The sequence below is a fragment of the Drosophila arizonae genome, chromosome 2 (assembly GCF_054131065.1).
Source record: "Drosophila arizonae isolate 15081-1271.41 chromosome 2, UAZ_ARI_1.0, whole genome shotgun sequence".
Classification (NCBI taxonomy): domain Eukaryota; kingdom Metazoa; phylum Arthropoda; class Insecta; order Diptera; family Drosophilidae; genus Drosophila; species Drosophila arizonae.
The window spans coordinates 14,995,024-15,015,102 of record NC_142922.1 but is presented as its reverse complement, the minus strand read 5'-3'; the positions used below and the strand labels follow the sequence as shown (position 1 = coordinate 15,015,102).

At 42.9% G+C, this 20,079-nt stretch overlaps 3 protein-coding genes across 4 annotated transcripts; 1 reads left to right on the top strand and 2 right to left on the bottom strand.

Moving 5' to 3' along the window:
• Positions 1–2,529: 2,529 nt before the first annotated feature.
• On the bottom strand, positions 2,530–4,548 carry ppk15 (pickpocket 15). 2 transcript variants are annotated; one of them, XM_018017834.2, is made up of 5 exons: positions 4,221–4,548; positions 3,946–4,170; positions 3,720–3,891; positions 2,984–3,663; positions 2,530–2,910 (listed from the first exon to the last, which is right to left on the bottom strand). In XM_018017834.2, the coding sequence occupies exons 1-5, from the start codon at positions 4,343–4,345 to the stop codon at positions 2,661–2,663; spliced, it is 1,452 nt and encodes a 483-aa protein (XP_017873323.1). In that variant the 5' UTR covers positions 4,346–4,548; the 3' UTR covers positions 2,530–2,660. The 2 variants fall into 2 exon arrangements, with proteins under 2 accessions (XP_017873323.1, XP_089327959.1); XM_089471833.1 differs by having other exon boundaries at positions 2,548–2,920.
• A 7,764-nt stretch (positions 4,549–12,312) lies between these two features.
• Positions 12,313–14,178, bottom strand: LOC108608964 (general transcription factor IIH subunit 3-like). The gene is made up of 5 exons (XM_018000620.2): positions 13,916–14,178; positions 13,671–13,851; positions 13,009–13,616; positions 12,907–12,943; positions 12,313–12,794 (listed from the first exon to the last, which is right to left on the bottom strand). The coding sequence occupies exons 1-5, from the start codon at positions 13,977–13,979 to the stop codon at positions 12,680–12,682; spliced, it is 1,005 nt and encodes a 334-aa protein (XP_017856109.2). The 5' UTR covers positions 13,980–14,178; the 3' UTR covers positions 12,313–12,679.
• A 3,899-nt stretch (positions 14,179–18,077) lies between these two features.
• On the top strand, positions 18,078–19,628 carry Ald2 (Aldolase 2). Its single transcript, XM_018000618.2, has 3 exons — positions 18,078–18,995; positions 19,061–19,260; positions 19,427–19,628. The coding sequence occupies exons 1-3, from the start codon at positions 18,197–18,199 to the stop codon at positions 19,520–19,522; spliced, it is 1,095 nt and encodes a 364-aa protein (XP_017856107.1). The 5' UTR covers positions 18,078–18,196; the 3' UTR covers positions 19,523–19,628.
• Positions 19,629–20,079: the final 451 nt, after the last annotated feature.

Below are 20,079 nucleotides of genomic sequence, written 5' to 3'. Positions count from 1 at the left end.
AGCAATTGCAATTGCCAGTTGCCAACTGCATTTGGAATGTGATTCAAGGCAGCGGCGGCTGCCTGAAACTTAATTCTATATGATATTTTAGCAGCTCAAGTTATAGGCAGCCAAGGAAATCGATCTCAGTTGAGCTTCATTAGGGCGAGTCTCTATTAAATTCAATTCAGTTTACATAATTGTTTTGCCATATGTGTGGTGCAGCTGGCCATAAATTGGTAACGAGCTTGCGGCATTTTGACTCGGCCACATGCTGGGCTCATATTTCAGTGTCGGCCAAATCAGAGCGAGCTGAAATACAAATCTTGCCCCATCTGCGGCAATAAAACATAATAATTAACATTTGCGACGACCGTCCGAGTTTGATAAATGGCGAATGGGGCGTTTCATTAAAGTGTTGCATACTCTCGAGCGTTATGCTAATGGCCTAGCAGGACTGCGCGGGAGGGAGCTGGCGCGCGGGAGCCGAAGCGAAGACGGAAGCGGAAACGAACATGAAAATGAAAATAAAAACTCAACCGCAGACTTGCATGGAAACTTTTAATTACATTTTGCTAGTGCGTATGTAGGTGTATGTGTCACTCTTTCTCTCCATCTATCTCCCTCTCTCTCTCTCTCTGAGTGTGTGCATTTGCATGTGTATGACAAGCAGAAAGAGAGTGACAAACCGACTGAGCGGGGGGCTGCGTGCAGCAGAGCTAGCAAAATGTAAGTAATGACTAAATGCGCACTCTGACAGTTTAACATGACAAAAATGTTCCCTTTTTTTGCTGAGCTTGATAAATGATACGCGCGAAACACACAACAACAACAACAACAACAGGAGCAACAACAACGAACAGATGACGAAGAAGAAAACGAACAAGCAACAACTACAAAGCTGACAGCGTGTCCCCAAAAAGTTGGACCGGACTACCCCTGCCCAACTGGGCATAGTTTTTGTTTCTTTTGTTGGCCACACTTTCGCTGCGATTCACTTCAGTTTTATTTTTGTTTTTCTGTGCGTTGCCTGCTTTGTGGGCAAACATTTGAGTGAATAAAGGGGATTTCCGGCATAAATATGCCAACACCTCGAAACACAGATGCACAATGAATACGAATAGAACTATGAATGCGCCAAGGCAAAAGGCCAAGCGAAGGGCGAAAACAGAAAACAGAAAGCGAAAGCGAAAGCCCCGACGACGCAGCTAAGCGCTGAGTGAAATAAAATGGAATGCCTCCACAGAGTGGAAAAGGTCAAAAATAACCTAAAAAAAAAAAGGAAAAGAAAAATGAAGAAAAAAAAAAAAAACCAAATAATAATAATAGCAAAATAAAATAACAGAGCTCGTATGAAAAGGCGAGATTATTATTTATGACTTTGTGGCGAGGGCAATTCTTGAGGTTGAACATGATGTTTCTGCCTGTAACTTTTGAATAAAAGTCTGCGAGCAGACGGACTGAATACCCTGCACTGCTGAGGAGGAATAAAGCAATATATATATATAAAGGGAATTGAAATTGTAAGAATTTATATATATATATATATATATATATATATATATATTTATATTTATATAAAAAATAATGTATGTAAATAAAATAACATTCAGTAAAAATTCCCATATGATTTTATTATACTTTGGCAAAATGTTTCAACTTATAAGCAATTTTTTTTCTAATAGAAAATAGTAATCTTTGCTATACCTATTACTCACTTGCATAATCTATAGTATATAGTATATATAGTCTAATAGCCATGCCCAGTATTGATTATAAGAAACATTTACTTTATTGCAGGTTGAGTAGAAAAAATGTAGGAAAATGGCATTCAATCAATGAAAATGAATGTAGACCCTAAAATGCGATATTGTCATTTGCTCCAAGTAGTTGCCAAAATGAAAGTCCTATCCATTTGCTGATAGTAGCTAGCCTAATGCGATTGCGCAAATTGCTGGAATATTCGATATGCCCAGAAGTGAGTGGTTTAGGCCATCAGCTGTAGTGCAAAGGCCCATTTCGTGGCACTTTAATTGCCGTGGAGCATAATTAATTAACCATTGTTTTTGGTCACCCCAAAGAGGAGTCAGAGCAACAGAATTAATGTGCTCACATTTCGTGTTCTTCTGTTTCTGTGCGGGGCCGCTCCACTACGGCATTTTAAATATTTAAAACACAGCAAATGAATTTCTTATTAAGCCAGCAAACAGGGCGATAGCCGAGTGAGGCGAAGGAGCGAAGGAGCTGGCCGAACTGCGAGATGAAGTCACTGCAGGCGTTGGCAGCTGCCCGCTGACTGTGCAAATTGCAAGTTTCATTGATTTTCGTCACACACTCGTAGTGTGGGGCCGCCTTATCCTCGTCCGTATCCTCAGCACGGCAACAGGCCATGGCTGCATTTTTAATGCGCACTGCAGTCAGCCCGGCTCAGCCCAATATTTGATACAAATTTATTTGAAATGCACTTACTGACCTACGGATTAAAGCGTTGCGTGAATTACTTTTAAAATATGTATTTTATTTGATTTAACAGATATTATTCCCTGGTGATGAAGGAAAGGTAGTAAAGATATTCGATAGCTTTACGTCTGCAATTGATTGTAGATTAATTCCATTCTGATTAACAGGTGTATTCAAGAGAAACCACACTCACTTCTTCGTGAAGCCGTTGACCTATTCGTCTATTTGAATTTAATCGCTGCCTGCTCCAGTTCTCGGCGTGCCATCAGCGACGTGTTGGCGGCACGCAGTGTGAAGTGGTAGACAAACTCAATGGCGCTCAGGATGCTGGCGCCGAGAAAGAGGCCCAGTATGCCCCCGATGGAGACGACGACGTCGAGCTTGGAGCGCAGCACTTGGCGACGATATTGATCCGTGGGCCACACTGGCATCAGGAGTGTAACGTTGGTGTCTCTGACATTTCTCTTTGAGCTGGAAGAGACTAATAAGCATAAGAGATGCGAGTAAGCAGAGAGAGAGAGAGAGAGAGAGGAGAGAAATGCACCTGATTTGGTCCTCAAAAATGGACTTCAGGTCTCCCTCGGTGCAGGAGGGCAGGCAGTGGCAATGCAACGTTGGCGAGTTGATGCGAAACAGCCTCTTCACATCCTGCTTGACCATGGAGGAGCTCTCCAAGCACAAGTAGCCGTTGAAGTCACAGTCCGGATAGCGAGGGTCGGGATATGGACTCATATTGTAAACGGAGCAGTTGCACAGCTCCATCTGGTAGAGTCTGGTGCAGTCACTGATGCAGGCGCTGAAGCTGTAGGCCTTGTACATGCTCCAGGGCATTACCTCGTCGGGAAAGTAGCAGTCGCGCGCTGCTATTGGAATATCCTTCATGCCGGGATCGTTCACCATGGTCTCTCTGTGGAACTGCAGCGTCTTGTGCTGTCCCTCCAGCACAATAACATCCACCGTTGGCAGCGGTATGTTCGGGACGTCCTCTTCGTTCAGCACGCTCACCAGAGCGGCGCGTGTCAGATGCAGATCCATTTCCAGATGGCTACTTCGGTCTAAAATGGCCGGCAGCCAGTGCTTCGATTCGGGATGGTTGTTCTGCAACGAGTTGAACAGAAAGCAGCGGCCGAACGGCGTGATCATCGGCAGAAAGTACGTGCAGCAGTCGAACTCCTTATCCGCCAATGTGCAGCGGATAAACAGATCCGAGCAATTGAAGCCAAACTGCAAGAAACCCTTCATAAGTATTTCCCATTGATGCAATACATTGTCCAATGTACCCTTAACGATAAATTCCGATAGTCCGTCTTGGGGCACTTGGCGCACTTCTCGCATTGCTCATACGGCTGACAGCGAACAAACATTCCCGTCGTGTACTGATAGGGGAAGAGTACAAAGGACAAATAGGACTCCACCTCCCAGTTGTAGGGATCGTTGAGATCCGTACCCAGGCTGAGAGAAATTTGCAGATACATGCCGGCACACGCCTCTTTCTAAATGTCATACCTCTCCACATATTCCTCCACATTGCGGGGAAAGTCGGTCTTGAAGCGCAGTTCGCAAACGCTGATCGTTGGGAATTTCACCTTGGCAAATGGCGAGAGACTCTCGTGGACAATGCTGACGGCGCGTGAGGTGAAGTCGCGCTGATATTGACTTATGAGATGATAGACTCCCACGGTCGACACGATTATGCAGAGCAGCCAAAAAAGACGCTCCGTGAAGTGCAGGCTGCAACCAAGCGAAGCGTTAGCTGAATATGAAGCTCTCACCTTACCTACTTATGATTGGCCATGTAGGAGAAGCCCGCCAGACTGCAGCTCTGACAGTACTCAGTCACAACGTCCACAAATCTCCAGCCCACCGCCTTCCAGTTGGTCTTCACTCGGGACTTTTCCTGCTTCATCGTCGTCCGATTGTGCCCAGCGTCGATCGCCAGCTAACTGAGTGGCGCAGCCATGTTGTGGCTTTTATATACATTTTAATTTTGCTCCATTTTGCTGGGCCTGTGTTTGTGCTGCGGCGGCTTAATTGCATGTACGGCTGCTTGTTTCAGCCATTGGCCTTGGCTTCCGTTTCCGCCTCGGTCGCCCTGGCTCTGACTCCGCCTCCCGCTCCGTCTGCGTTGCGCTCACACTGCACACTGTGGCTGGGTTCGCTGCACGGGAAAGCTCTTAATTGGTATTTGCTTTGTGCAGGTGTCGCAATAAGGACTTAAGTCCACACCCACACAACATGCACCCTTGTGCGTAAATATATATGACTGCGTATGCATATAAGCAGGCACTCGAAATTGTTATTTTAAAGCGGCGAAGTGGGTTTAACACAGGCGACAGGCGACATGCGAGTCACCTATAAATTGATCGATATAAAATGCAGAGGAACTGAAAAGATGACAAAAACAAAATAATGGAAATTAAATTAAAATTTTTACAAAATATCATTACCTTAAATATTTTTAAATATTTTAAATACTTTTTCATTTATTAAATTGACAAAACTTTTAACATCTATAAACTTGAAGTGAAGGTCTAAAATTTTAATAAAAAAAATATAGTTAAAAAAAAAAAAATATATATATATATATATATATATATATATATATATATATATATATTAATAATACCAATAATAATACAAAAATAAATTATAGGATTGTGTTCCCTTTGAAGGTATTTATAACGAAAAGAAATATAACAATATTTTTAATATTTAATAAAAATTTATTAGTAAATATATAAACTATTTTTAGTACTCTCGAATAAGTAATATAAATAAAGAAATAAAAATGCAATTAAACAAGTCCAAAAGTCAAGCTAATACATAGCTTTCCTCTTCATGCACATCGTTAACTACATTAATTATTGCGATTAAAATGCTTCATAAACACGTTGCCTGCACATACCTAGCTAGAATGAATGCATGGGAACTTGCAGCCAGCTGTGCCAGTTAGCACGGCCATAATTCGTAAAGTTTTTAACGCCAGCAGCGACTCAAAACTCCTGCTCAATTACGGCCGCCAGGCAGGTGGGTGGGCTGGCAGTCGGGCAGGCAGGCAGGCGGGCAGGTGGGTAGGTGAGCAGGCGCAGTAGCAGCGCCACCGAATGCACCAAGTTATTAGACAAAACGAGTGAATGAGCGACCCATTCACAGCGAATACCCAGGCCCAGACACCCACTGAAACTCAAACTGGAAACTCAAACACTCAACGTGACGCATGCATTAAATGTAGTCAACATGTTTTTGGTGCTCAGAACTCGACGCCAAATTAGAATTATGCAATTACGACTCATTTACGTTGTTTGCAGTCTGGTGGAAAACACTTAAAAACAATTAGAGTGCTTATTGAAATTTGAAACGCTGCAGCGGTGCCTCGCTGACAACGTGCCGCATGCCGCATGCCGAATGCCGCTTACCACATGCTACATGCCTCACGCAACATGCAATGTGTCCCATGCAAAACTAATGCAAGTGTTTTAATTATTTATGCGACCAAACATGACGTTAAATTGTTCTTCATAATCACACTGAGCCAATCAGAATTCAGCCAACGCCCGCAGACCATTTTCACCTCTTGCCTCAAATGGAAAAAATAAATATATACATACATACGATATATATTTATAAAGGAATTCACTGCAATTGTTGTGCTACTGCTAGCCCGTGGCAATTGTAACCCTTTTAATTTATTGCCCAACGAGCCAAGAATTTTTGTAAAAATGTTGGCTATTACCACAGCCGAAAAAATGGGGAAAATATGTGTAAATCAATCAATACATATTTATATATATATTCCATTTATTTTTTAGGCTTTTTATTGGAGAACAATTAGCCATGAATTAATAATGACATAAAACTTAAATAGTTAAATATTTCACTGAGAAGAATGCAGAAACTTAATGCGCACTTATTGCTGAGATATCCATTTGAAGTTGAAATAAAGCCAAGTTAATTAACTCACCCTTCAAATTATTTATTTGCCCGCATACAAATCTGCATCTGACAGCCTGCTCGATAAAACATTCACACTTAATAATATCATTTAAGCAATCTGTGGGCTGTGCCCGCTCTCAATGGAACAAAACACTTATTATATACATATACGCCCCTCCCTATATAGCCATAGAGTATTATTTTGTTTTATTTCTGCACTCGCACTAACAGGTTTATTTTTCTGGGAGTGCGACACCAGTCGCATTGAGTGCGAATAAAGTTGTTAAATATTTCTCATTGGTTTTTTTCGGATTTTTTATTTTTTGTATTTTTGCATATTGTTGAAAGCACCAAAAATGGGGAACAAGACATTTAAATAAAACCAAAATGCAAAATATTTATGCAACAATAAATAAGAGTGAAATAAATAAATTGCGGCAAATTAAGACTGCAAAAACAAGAGCTGTAGCCTGAAGAGAATATACTCTTATAAAATACGGAATGTCAGAATAATATTGTATTGTTATTATTGTATTAACAAAAAAAAAAAAAACAAAAAATAATAATAATAATAAATAAATAAAAAATAATAATAATAATAATAATAATAATATTTGTATTTTTTTTTTTTTAATAAATACTCAATTAATATTTATTTATATTGGTGTATTGAAATATGAATATTTTGAATACAAATAATTAAAGTCGATTGTTGCCAACGAATATTTATTCAAAGCTCTTTTTTTATTATTATTAGCAACGCTATTTTTTTATTTTTATTATTTAAAAAAAAAAAAAAAATGTTTTCTTAAAAAAAATGAAATTTTGATAGAAATATTATTTAAAACAATATTTATTGATGCCACAATTTTAATAGGGAATCTAACTATATTTGAATAAGCAGAAATACCTCCAAGCAATTATTTTCAATTTCAATTCGTCGCCTATTTGTTGGATAAAATTGCTTAGAGTTTTTCGATTTTGATTTGGATGAGGGAACGAGTGGGTCACAATGTTGTTCTTGTTGTTATAGTGACCACAAATGCTGTCCGTGAAGAGTCAAGAGGCGAGATTGAAGAGCGGAGAGTCGAGAGTTTGCTGGTCTGATTTTTGGCTTTTGTTTTGAAATCAGTTTCTATGCAGTTTATTTGCATGTGGCAGCTCGATGCGTGGCAGCAACCATTTTGCAGGTGTATCGATAAAATGTCAGGCGCAATAGCAGCCGCAACCAACATTGACAACAACAGACGACAAGGCAATTTAAATACTAACATGTGTACGAAAAGAGTCGGCAGACAGCGGGCGGTGGAGCGGAGCCAAGTGGCATGAGTGGCGAGCTGGAGTCGTGGGAGAGGGGCTGCGTCTGTGGCTGCTGCTGATGTCGACACACAATTAACTTGAAAATACTCCAAGCCATGTTAAGTGTCAATTAGCTGGCATCAGCTAAGCGCCATGCATACGAAATCAACCAAAATGTAATCAAGAAATATTATTTACATTTTACACAACGGCGCGAGCGAGGTATTTGATGATTTTCAGAAACTTTGGGATAAACTATCAAGTACAGCGTGGATTGAAAAATTTATTAGCTGGAAGTTCAAGGCCTTAAGCCGCAACTTTGGCAAATATTTAACATTCACATGTGCCAGCACCGCACTCAAAATAGTTTTTAGCTTTGCTAAGCTGGGCAGATAAGGTTTGCCCCCCTGCACACGTAGGCCATTGAGAAATCAATGCTGGCGCTGTGCCCCCTGGCGTTGAACTCACATAATTTGCCAGCATTTCATCTAATAAATGAAATTGATTTTGGCCAGCCGCACTAACCAAAAATGGGCAACCGCAATAAACGAAATCGAGAATCAGTAAAAATCAAAATGTGAATAGGTAAAACATGAATGCCCAAATATATTATGCAGCCACAAACAATAAACGTGGCTAACAAAAATGACAGCAACAAAAAAGTTGAAACAGGAAAAATCGTGTTCAAGTGCCACGTTTGGTCGTCTGATCGACGGGACGGCAGCATTGGGTGCCAACTGTCGCTTGGCTAGGGCCATGCTTCACGTCCCCATGCCCAATGCCCCACGCCCCCTCTTGTCACTTTTCCAGCCCGCCTCGACTGTCTGGCAGGCTTGTGCAAACAAAATGTGGTTGCTGCTTGTGTTTTTACAGGCTCTGACAATATTGCAACGTGAAAGAACAACAAACAAATGCCGCCCCTACATGAATATTTGTCAGGGCCTGCGCCGCTGTCAACGGCACGTAAACAATTGCCAGACCAATTTCTGGAATGGGACGCGAACGGGCAACGGGCATCTCGTTTGCATGCCACTGCGCCCAATCGGGTTTGCCCAATTGAAGGTATTAAGGACAAGCAGAAGAAGAAAGCAATGCAGATGCAGCAAGGAGTAAAATGGCACTAACCGTGCAATAATCATAACAATAACAACTGCAAACCAAAGGCTGGCCACAATGTTGCTGCAGCAACGGTGGCAACAGTTGCCAGCAATATCAGCGATAAAAGTTGTAGCAATTATCATTTGAAAGTGCATTGTTACAGTTGTCAGAAGCGGCGCTCAAGTGGCTGCTACGGCAGCAACATTACCAGCAACAGCAGCAGCAGCAGCAGCAGCCGGCAGCAGCAGAAACAATGCGAGACACGACAGCAACAGCAACAGCAAGAGCAGCTCGTGCCGGCAACAGCCACAACGACAACAACAACAACAGCAATCGCAACAAACAACTTGTCTACGTCAGCACTGTGAGAATTAATATGCAGAAACTGCTGCAATTGCAATTTGTTGTAAGCGCTTGAAGAAACAATGAGGATGACGCCGCCGTTGAAGAAATATTTTACATATTGTGGCATAAATTTCCATGATTATCGTTGAAGAATATCAATTAGCTGCGCGCATTTCAATAGCTCGCCCAAGCCATTGTCTAATGTGGAGCAGGCGCACATAATGAGTTATAGAATTGTCATTCACATGCGATTAAATTGAATGAATTATGGTTAAGTCAACGCTGCATTTCAGCACTGCGGCTTGAATAACAAATGCGCATTAGCGCATTCGATAGCTCTGTGATGGATGCGACGAGATTCCGTGGAAAGAAAGCTAAGCGAAGGCGGCAGCCAAAATAAATCAAGCTAATTATTTATTTAGACAACTTTTGATATGAGAAATCGATCGCATTGGAGTATTTCTAAGTAATATTTGTAGCAGTTCAATAACATTGGATTTCTCTGACAAATTGTCCAGCTTTAGTTCCTTTATATGATAGTAAAACTGGGATATCATAGAAAGAAATTGTTAGTTATATTGTATATAATGAAGATAGTATTGATAATATTATACAACTTTAACGTTTCTAGAAATTCGAAAATATCCAATGTCATTAAGTCGAAAAAAATATAAAAAATGAAAATGTATGATAAATAAATAATTAATATTTAATAATATTTTTGTGATCGGCTTTAAGAGAAAAACGCCTTTTGGAAGTATTTTATCAATATTTGTTAAAATTCAGCTGGTCATAGTATGTCGCTTTTAATTAACAAAGAAAAATATAAAATATATTATAAGAGCTCTACTCTAAAACTTCTTTGGCAACCTTGAGAAATATGGAATGAAATTAAGCTTCAGCTATCTAGCCAGAGTTGTCAAAACAATTAAAGCAATTAACCTGATACCAAAATGTGGAGCTGTGTGCGTTTTAATATTGCAGCCACATAAATCTTTTCATTAAAGTTCAATTAATCAAGAGCTTCCTGCCATAGCGCATAAATCTCATAGCGCACAAAGTGCAGCAAGAGTAGCAGACAACAGCTAGAGATACAATTAGCAATGCAGTCAAGGGCGCACACGCACACACGCACAGACACACACACAAACACACATTGCCGTTCCAGCTATTTGTCACCATTTTGTGGGACGCACACACAGGCCAAGCAAATGTGCAATGTGTTGTACTTACAACGATATTTGCCACGCCCACAGCCTATGGCACCGTGCGCTGGCTGCCGCCCACAGTCCACAGTGCTGGCCGGACAGGTAATAACAGCGTCTGCCAGCAAATATTTACATTGGAGATGCGCACGTGACCAGCTCGTGAGCTCGTGAGCTCGTGGCAGTCACGCCAGCAGCTCAGGCACGCACACGTGCTATGACTGACAGAGTGCAGCCAGCTCGTTGCACTCTGCAGCTACTCTGCAGCTTGCATCTCTGCTCGAGCATTCACTGGGCTGGGCTGACCACCAAGCGTTTTGCAGCCAAGTTAAACAGAACTCCAGAAGGGACCGAGACAATGTCCTTGGTCAGGTGCACTGCATGCCATGGGCGTGGCTGTCGAGCGGTGGGCGTGCTGTTTGTGCTTCTGCTGGGCAATTAACAAGCAATAAAAGCAAGCAGCAGGCAGCTGGCAGCGGGCACCAGGCAGCGTTGATAAATGTTTTGTCACTTAACAAAAGTGCCAGGCATGCAATTAAGAAAAATAGATTTCGTAATGCCCAATTGAATTTAACTACAGACTGATTGACTGACAGCGGTGGGCGGGGCGGGGGTGGCACGTCTTGTGGGCACGTCGTTTGCTTGAACTTTTGCCAAAAATGAAAAAGTTCGATTCGCTTGCACTTTGCAGCCCAAATGCGGCAGTCAACACCTGAGCAACTTTTTGTTGAGTTTATGAATGGAAACTGAGTCAGCAGAAGGCGGCAGTCAGCAGCCAGCAGCCAGCAGCCAGCAGCCAAAGGCAGCCAAAGGCAGCGTGGGTGGTCGCCAACTCTAAATGCAAATTAAAAAGCCAAAGCCAAAGCCAAATGCAAGTGCAAAAAAGTGTTTCACGACTTACGGGCGCATTCATTGACTGCAAATCGAAACGTGCGCCAGCCACGCCAACGCCAACGCCAACGCCAAAGAGACAACTGTAACGGAGTAACGGAGTGCGACGGCAACGGCGGGAGCGGCGTCAAAGCCAAAGTGACGCCAACGCCATTGACAATTACCAGCTGCTGGCCTCCTGACTACCTGACTGCCTCTTTGGCAAGGTTATGGCCCAGAGCCGCGCAAATATTTGGCATGCCAAGCGACAAAAACAGAGAGAACAAAAATGTATATAACATTGCATTACGCATACGCAATGTACGCCCAGGCAAATTTCAACAAAGGAAATTACTGAGTGAGAAAAATAAATTGAAATATGCGGACCAAGCGGCTTACTTATGACGAATCCACAGTGCACAGTGGTCATCAAATGCAATTTAATATTTTCGTTGCATGTTTAACTCGTCTACAATATAATAATTTACTATTCTCTAATACATATATTTATTAAAACACATACATATATATGTATATTATAAAAAAAAAACTTAAAAAAAACAAATTTTTGTAAATATTTTCGCTTCACTGTGCGTAGGTAGTGTTAATATTTTACATAGTCACCCCACAGTTTAAAATAATTGCCTTTGGGTGGTCGCACTCCCGCACTCCCCGCTCCGTATCAGCCCATAAATGCTGTACTCCAGTGCGCCCCGATGGGAATCTTGAATGGCCATCGCAGCTAAATGTCACATGCATATAAGCGGAATTATGACAAGCATTTTAACGACTGCCACTGATAGGCGCCTGTGGGCTGGGCGATATGGCAACGCCGCGGCTTACGCTGCCCGTAAGCCTATAAAAACGAACGCGAAATTGAAACCCAAACAACGAAGCCTCCGCAACAGCATCAGACCACGCCGCCAACCGCTGGCGAAATGAAAATGCGACAAACGCATGGCCGATGTACGTGAGATTGCGCCTCTGTTAATTGGCAAAAATTGGCCAAGTTCGCCAGGGAGGGGAATACGAGAAGGAGCCGAGCAGTGAGGCCACAGGATACAGAGCAGCGGCAGCAGATAGGAGGCGACCGGGCAACTTCGCTCTGGCATGTACATAAGTATTTATGCGATAATGCGTAAATTTTAATGAAAAGCAAAAAAATGAAGGCAAAAGAAAGAAAAAGCAAAATATTTGCTTTGCGGCCCCCGTAAAGTATGCTGGCGCAGGAGCCGGGCCATCCGCAGCGCGTCTGTGCAATCGCCTGAAAGTTGATTTAATGAAGATTTCATAAAATGGCGTCGCCGTCAAGTGTCTGACATGTGGAAATCTGCGAATTTATGTGGCACGCACGTGCGCTGCGGTCTAGTCATGAGGCTGCTGCGCCATCCAGCGTTGCTTTAATTGAGTGGATCTGCTAAGAGCTTCACGGCAAAGGCGAGTGAAATGAGATGTAAAACTAAACAAAAAAGAAAGAACTGTATGCACAGCTAAGTAATCTGCAGCTGACGTTCCATCTCAAGTTTCAGGAGTTCCCTTTGGCGTCGCTGGGCGGCCCTATTGTCGATGTACATCTGCAACTCCTGGGGCGGCTTAAAGATGGTCCTGTGAAACGGAAAACTTCATAAGTGGTGAAGAAATCATAGTTCGATAGGCCAAAAGCAAATTCCCTTATAAAGCAAACTCTATGGGAATCTCTGTTAGCTATAATACTCACTCGCATTTGCCGCAAATGGGAGTATACTTGCAAAAGACTGAAATGGTCAAAGCAGGCATAGGTAAAAGGATGCAAGGCTTAGGCTGCAAGGAGACTACCCACCCGCCGTGCAGCTGCTGCACACAAATCCCATTTCGACAAACTTGCTGTGGCAGAAGCACATTGCGCGCAGATCCGCTTGGGGCTGAATCGGGTAATTAAGATGCTGGCGCACATCGGGCGAGGCTAGAAACAGGCCAAGCAGGACCCCGCTGAGGGTGTCAAAGTTGCTGGTCGAAAAGTAATAGCCGCCGGTTATGTCAGCTGCATGCCGCATCATGTACGACGACTCCAGCTCCAGGGCGCACACATCAATGACCACGCCCATTCTGGCCGCGACCTGAAAGACATTCATTTGCATAGCGGCCAAAGGTATCGGCGGCTCCTTAGAGCCGGTGACAATCAGAATGCGACCACGGATATGCGCGACTTTGGCGACCTCACGTCGACAGCGACTTAGGTAACTTAGGACCATGGCCACGGTGCCAGGCAGCAGAGCAGTCACCGTCTGTTCCTCCTCCGCTTTGGTTTGGCGCTTCATCACGGTTATATCCTGAGATATCAGGTTAAACAGCCTCAGCCTGGTGAGACTCTCCACAACGGCCAGCTCCTCCAGCTGGGAGTCGTTGTCCTTCGTCGGGTCTATCAGCTTTTCGGGATAGATGACATTACTGCAAACGATTGGCCATTAGACCGTCGCATCGCACTCGATCCCTTCGACTTACACGGCATAGCTGGAGCAGGACCATATGACCAAATCGTTCTCGCTGCTCTGCAGCAGGTGCGCGTTGCCGAACATGGTGATAGAGCACACAACCTTCGTGAAGAGGTCAAGGTCACGCTTCACATAGCTCTGATTGGCATCATAGTCCACAACGATGATCAGCATGTTCTTCTCCGGCAGCCCTGTGTGGCAGCAGATCTTCTTACCTTCCGGCTAGTGTGACAAATATATGTATATACAGCTCACCTGAGCCCCTGAGTGATCTGCGGCACCCGTGTCTAAGATGCTTGCGTTGCTGCTGAGCATCCATTTTACGAAACTGATTTCGCTCAACTCAAACAATAGCTCCAGCTGCGACAGTTGATAGTTCCGAGCATTAACTAATGTCCTTTAATTTATCAGTAAAGGTCTCGATTGCTGGGATTTCAATTCACATTAAAGTCAGTTTGACAAAGGCTTCAAGGTATCAATTTTAAATTCAGACTCAAATTCCAGATAAACAATTTAGATATTTCACTACTTATTTAAATTGCTTGGTCGATTTAACTGACTGTAATTTTAATCACTTAGCCAAGAAGTCGTAATCCGTTTATTAGCATATGTTGAGGATCGTTGCATGAGACACCTCATCTGCATGCGCCTAGAATCACAATTGAACAATGCATTGTTACAACATGACCACACACAAGCATTTTCGCGCCCGGGCATGCCACAGCAAACACCCGCCACAGCGGACAAGAGACAGTGTTGCATAATTATGCAATTTGGTTATGAGTTGCTGTGCCCAGCAGCCAGGCAGCCAGGCAGCCAATGGTTAGTGCCGTCGATTTTTGGCGATTTAACGGCTGATTTGGCTTTTTTAGTCGATTGGCTCAAATCCTTTTTTAGGCAAATTAACCGCGAGACAAAAAAAAAAAAACAAAAGAAGTTATGAACAGCTAAGCGAAAAAACAAAAATAGAAACACACAAGACAAGACAACACGACGCAAAATTATGAACGTGATTAATTCATAGATGGTGGCGCTTAGCCATTGTTTTTGGCCATGTTAAATGCATTGCACGATCCACGACGCGGGGTCCAGCCGGCCCCGAGGGGCCAACCATGTCGAGCTGGCCTGAGGTTGACATCCACCAGCTGAACTCCAGCCAAAAGCTAAATATGATTATGTGCGCTCGATTTAATCTCAGTCGATTTATAAACACCGCCCCGCACCCCCAACCACGACGCAAGCTCAAGACGTTGCCATACTCGTCGACTAACTGCTGCTTTTTTCCATTTTTTTTTCTTTATAATTTTTTATTGATTTTTACAAACGACATCGCAATAGCACAGCCAGGCAACATATGTGACCAGTTGCTGTGGCTGCCAAGCACATTAAAAATGAAGAGATTTTCCTTGAAAATTATGCCACCATACAAACATGTGTGTGTCTGTGTGTGTGTCTTTGTATTTTGGTCAAAACGACTTTGTGCTCAAAATTGGAAACCAAAATCTGTAAGAAAAAAAAAAAAAAAATGCCACGCAGCAACAGCGTGAGTAAGTCAGACAGACACCCACTTTTCTGATACTCGCACTCGCACTCACACTCATACTCGCACTCTCACTCGCACTCGCACTCATACTCGCAGTTCAGGCGGCTGCTGCATGTAGTTGGCGGATTACGAGTTGCCACGGAGCCACAGCTGGAAGTAGTCAACGGACCAGCGGACAGGCGGACTACACTCGACTACAACAGCAACGACAACAACAACGTTAACGATGACAAAAAATTGGCTACTTAATTTGGTAATAACAATAATTACGCCTGACTGACTAACCGCTGACCAGCAGCATCAGTGGCCCGTCTGGCCTGGCCAAGACCAGCTTTAGCTTCAGCTTCAGTAAAAAAAAAAAAAAAAAAAAAAGAGCGACAATTTTATATTGCCGTTAAGAGCAGTCAATTGAATGCTCGGACTTTTGGCAGCATGGCAAACTGGGAGGGACGGTGCTTTAGTGGTTAATCCGCTATTAATTAACAATTAACAAATATGAGCTAGACGCAAATTGAGCTTTTTTTTGTCAAAATTTGAATCGTTTGTGGAGAGTTTGGCATATGATTATAAAGAGATGGCTTATATTTGATTTTATATGCACATATATTTATTTAGCTATGAATTGCAATTCTCAGATGTAGCCTAAAGAGAAAGACAATTTACTTCTATTTAAAATATTACAATTTATTTTTATTTATTATTTACTCAGCATACAATTTACATTGAAATTATATATTTAATTTTATATTACAATATTTTTATTTTTATTTAATATTTAATCAATTTACAAATTACGTATGTGTTCATATGATTATCAAACTGGTTCAGGTGAAAGCCAACTAGTTAAAAAATATGTTAATAATTAATAAAAATGTTATATTATACATATATAACATTTATCATTTATATTAAGAGAGCTGCTAAAGTAGTCACAATTTTCCTAACAATGCAACTTTCCATTGTAACAGACAGAGAAATACTTCCTTAATATCCTAGAGTATTGGCTAGTCAACTAGCTAGCTGAGCGCATTTCTGTCTTGTGCGCGCACGCTCATTTCAATTAAAACGTTTAAAGATAATCAATTAATAATTTTTAAGCTACTGTGACAACGTTGCCTCGACTGTTGCTGCTGCTGCCGCTGCGATACGGCTGGCTCTGCTGAGTCAGCGCCAAGCTCAATTAGGTGCAAAGACATTTTGAGCCGCCAGCGAGTTGTTGCGAAGATTTACAGTAGATTTATTGGCCAGACGCTTGGGCCAGTGCGAGCAGCAAGTGGTTAGCAGTGTCTGGCCTAATTGGCGCTTGAATATTGATACTGCTGAGCTCAGCTGACTGAACAGCCACTTGACTCACACTCACACTCACACGAACATCCAGAGCAGTCGCATTGAAAAGCCAAGCTGATCCAATCGACTTATTGACTGCACATTGGCGGTGTCTGATATTTATCGAACTTAACGATGCTGACTATTTTTGGCAAATTTTTCACATTCGAGACTCATAATTCGTGCGATAATTTACACAAAATTAGGCTAGTGTCTCGCCAGCGATCCTTTTAAAGTATTCCCCGCAGCTGCTCACAGAAATTCAATTGCAATAAAAAAATAAAAAAAAACAAGTAAACAAACAACAAGAAAATAATTGCAGATAATAAAGAATAAATAAAAAGCGGCACAGCCATTGCGTTTCCCACGCCAATTAGAATTATCGTCATATGAGTGATATTTGCTTCGCAACTGAAAATAATTGGACAGCGACACAGAAGAAGCAGAAGAAGCAGAATGAAAACGAGGGAGAAACCATTTGGAAAAACTGTGTTTTTAAAATTCAATTTACGCTGTGCAAATTGCCCCCGCAACGCAATACGCTTATAATTTGCATCACAAAAGTTGGCCATGCTGCCAGATAGCACGGATACACATAGATTGGCAACGCCGCGCCGTTGCGTATAATTTGTGCTAACAAAACTTTTGCCATAAAATGTGCGTGTGAAAGCCATAAAAATGAGAAGCTGCCCAGGCTGCATCTACTGTGCTCCTCATTGCGGCTAAAATATAATTAATGTGCGGCAAGTTTATCCAGCGCTCTTCTTCTTGGCTTATGACCCTGTCCAGATTGCTCTCTAATCTGCGGCTATCGAAAAGTAAGTATTTCAAATGAAAAGCCACTTCAGCCTCAGCCTCAACCTCAGTCTCAGTCTCAGCCAGCGCGACGAAGAAAGCAATTAAAACTCCAATTAGAATATCATTAAGCTGCGGTCGCGACTGCGGTCAACAATTAAGAAGTGATAAACGCCAAAGGTGCAGCCTAATATAAGAACCATAAATTAAGGAGAACTTTTCTAAATAACACAGGGATTAACAATAGCAACTTAATGAACTCATAAATGCAAACAGAGCCAAGTGGTTTATAAATCAAAAGTAAATTTGATATAGGGTTAATTGTAAATTACGTAAGTCGCTTGCTTAGCTAATGGGAAAAGGGAGAGTTAACAGTATTTTGAAAAAATATATAACTAAGAAGTTTTTCTTATTCAGAATGAAAACGTTAAGCTGAGTAAGAGGAGCGAATCACATTAATTCATCCACACGCCTTCTTCTTCGTGGACTACAAAATGAATATTTAATTATTATTAATTATGTTTTTTATTTATTTTTTTTTTTTTATTTATTTATTTACTTTTTTTCCCCAATAGAATTGAATATTTTTTAATCAAATTTCTTGAATGAAATATTTATTGTATTTAATTCATAAATGTATAATAAAACATTTATTTATTTATTTATATGAAACACTTTATTTTTAATCAATTTATGGCACACAAAAATGTTGTGTCTTACATTTTTTTCATACTTTTCAAACTTAAATTGACCAATCCGTTTACCTTAGTTGCTGCCGTCAGTTGAACTGCGTACACTCGATGTCTGGCTTTAGTTTAAAAAATTTGTTTGACTGATATCCATAGGGTTCCAAATTTTGTGTAAGTAACAGAATGACGACATATTTCTACTATCCGACAAAGGAGGTGCAGGAGGAATTGTCCTGCATCGCCAAGGCTCTAGTTGCGCCCGGCAAGGGAATCATTTCCGCGGATGAATCGATATCGACTATGGCCAAGCGATTTCAAACAGTTGGCGTTGAGAATACCGAAGAGAATCGGCGCTTGTATCGCCAGCTGCTCTTCACCACGGACCCCAAGATATCGGAGACCGTGTCGGGCGTACTCATGTTCCACGAGACCCTTTACCAGAAGACCGACGGCGGGCAGTCGTTCGCCGAAGTGCTGCGCAAGAAGGGCATCATTCCAGGCATCAAGGTGGACAAGAACTCGGTTCCGCTCTACTGCTCCATGGACGAGTTCACCACCCAGGGCCTGGATGATCTGCATTTGCGCTGTGCTCAGTACAAAAAGGACGGCTGCGACTTTGCCAAGTGGCGCTCGGTCATTAAGATTGATAGGAACACGCCCTCCTATCAGGCCATCATGGAGAATGCCAACGTTCTGGCCCGCTACGCCACCATCTGCCAGTCGCAGCGCATGGTGCCCATTGTGGAGCCCGAGGTGCTGATGGTGGGGGACCACGACTTGGATCGCTGTCAAAAGGTGACCGAGGCCGTGCTGGCTGCCGTCTTCAAGTCCATGAATGATCACCACGTCTACTTGGAGGGCCTGATCCTCAGCCCCAGCATGGTGACTGCTGGCCAGAACAGCAACAAGAACAACACGCCCGGCGAAATCGGACTGGCCACCATTTTGGCTCTGCGTCGAACTGTCCCCCCCGCTGTGCCCGGTAAGCGCCAAGTCAGTACTTGAAATGCAGTCAACTCGAGTCTGAAATGCGTCTTTCACCTGCAGGCGTAATGTTCTTATCGGGCGGCATGTCCGAGGAGGAGGCCTCCATTAACCTGAATGCCGTCAACAATGTGCCGCTGTGCAAGCCCTGGGCTCTGACCTTTGCCTTCGGGCGTGCCTTGCAGGCCTCGGCTCTGCGATCCTGGGGCGGCCGGAAGGACAATGTGCTCGCAGCCCAATCTGAGCTGATTAAGCGCGCCAAGGTAAGCTCCTGATCGCACTTAATTGCATGGCAAACTTTGCTTTATGTCAATGTATTTAATTGCAAAGTTAATGCAGTCCCATTCGCCATCACAGCCAATCGATATAAAGAGCGTTAGCAGCAGTAACTTGTTTAAACAATTAACGTATTGCTTAATTATTCAACAGGCGCATAGTTTGGCCAGCATCGGCAAATACATACCTGGCTCCATAGAAGGCACAGCGGGCGGCGAGAGATTACTGGTCGATGCATATGAAATGTGAGCTCCTCCTGCTCGGATATGGGTTAATGCAAACAACGGGCGCCACCTCTCCAATCATGAAGTTACAGTTTGTTATTGACATAAGTAAATATGCACAAATACATATACATATACATATGTGCATTCAGCTGCATTTCGGAGTGACTGCCCCACTGTGTGGCATTGATGACTGCCGCTTGGCCGCAGGCCACATGTTCGCCGCTCGAGCCGCTGCTCGACATCGGCGGGCAACAACTCGAAATATTGTTAACAAGCGTGCAAAAGAGCAAAGAGTAGCTGTGGCAGCGCCAGCAGCACAACACGACTTCTGTTAACTGCAAAGTGTCGCATTAATCCGCGGAGATTACCAGACGCAGCCACATGGCCAACACGCAGCCAGCGTCGTGCTGCGGCGCTGCTGCACTGCAGCTTAATTAACGCAAACGCAAACGCATGCCAAAAGCCAGCCCGAGTCGAACCGACCCGCCAAACCGTGAATGGCTACGCGCTAGTGAACCAGCTGGCCAACTATTCAGCTTAATCAGCCGCCTCACTCTGATGCGTGCGTATCCGAGAGTG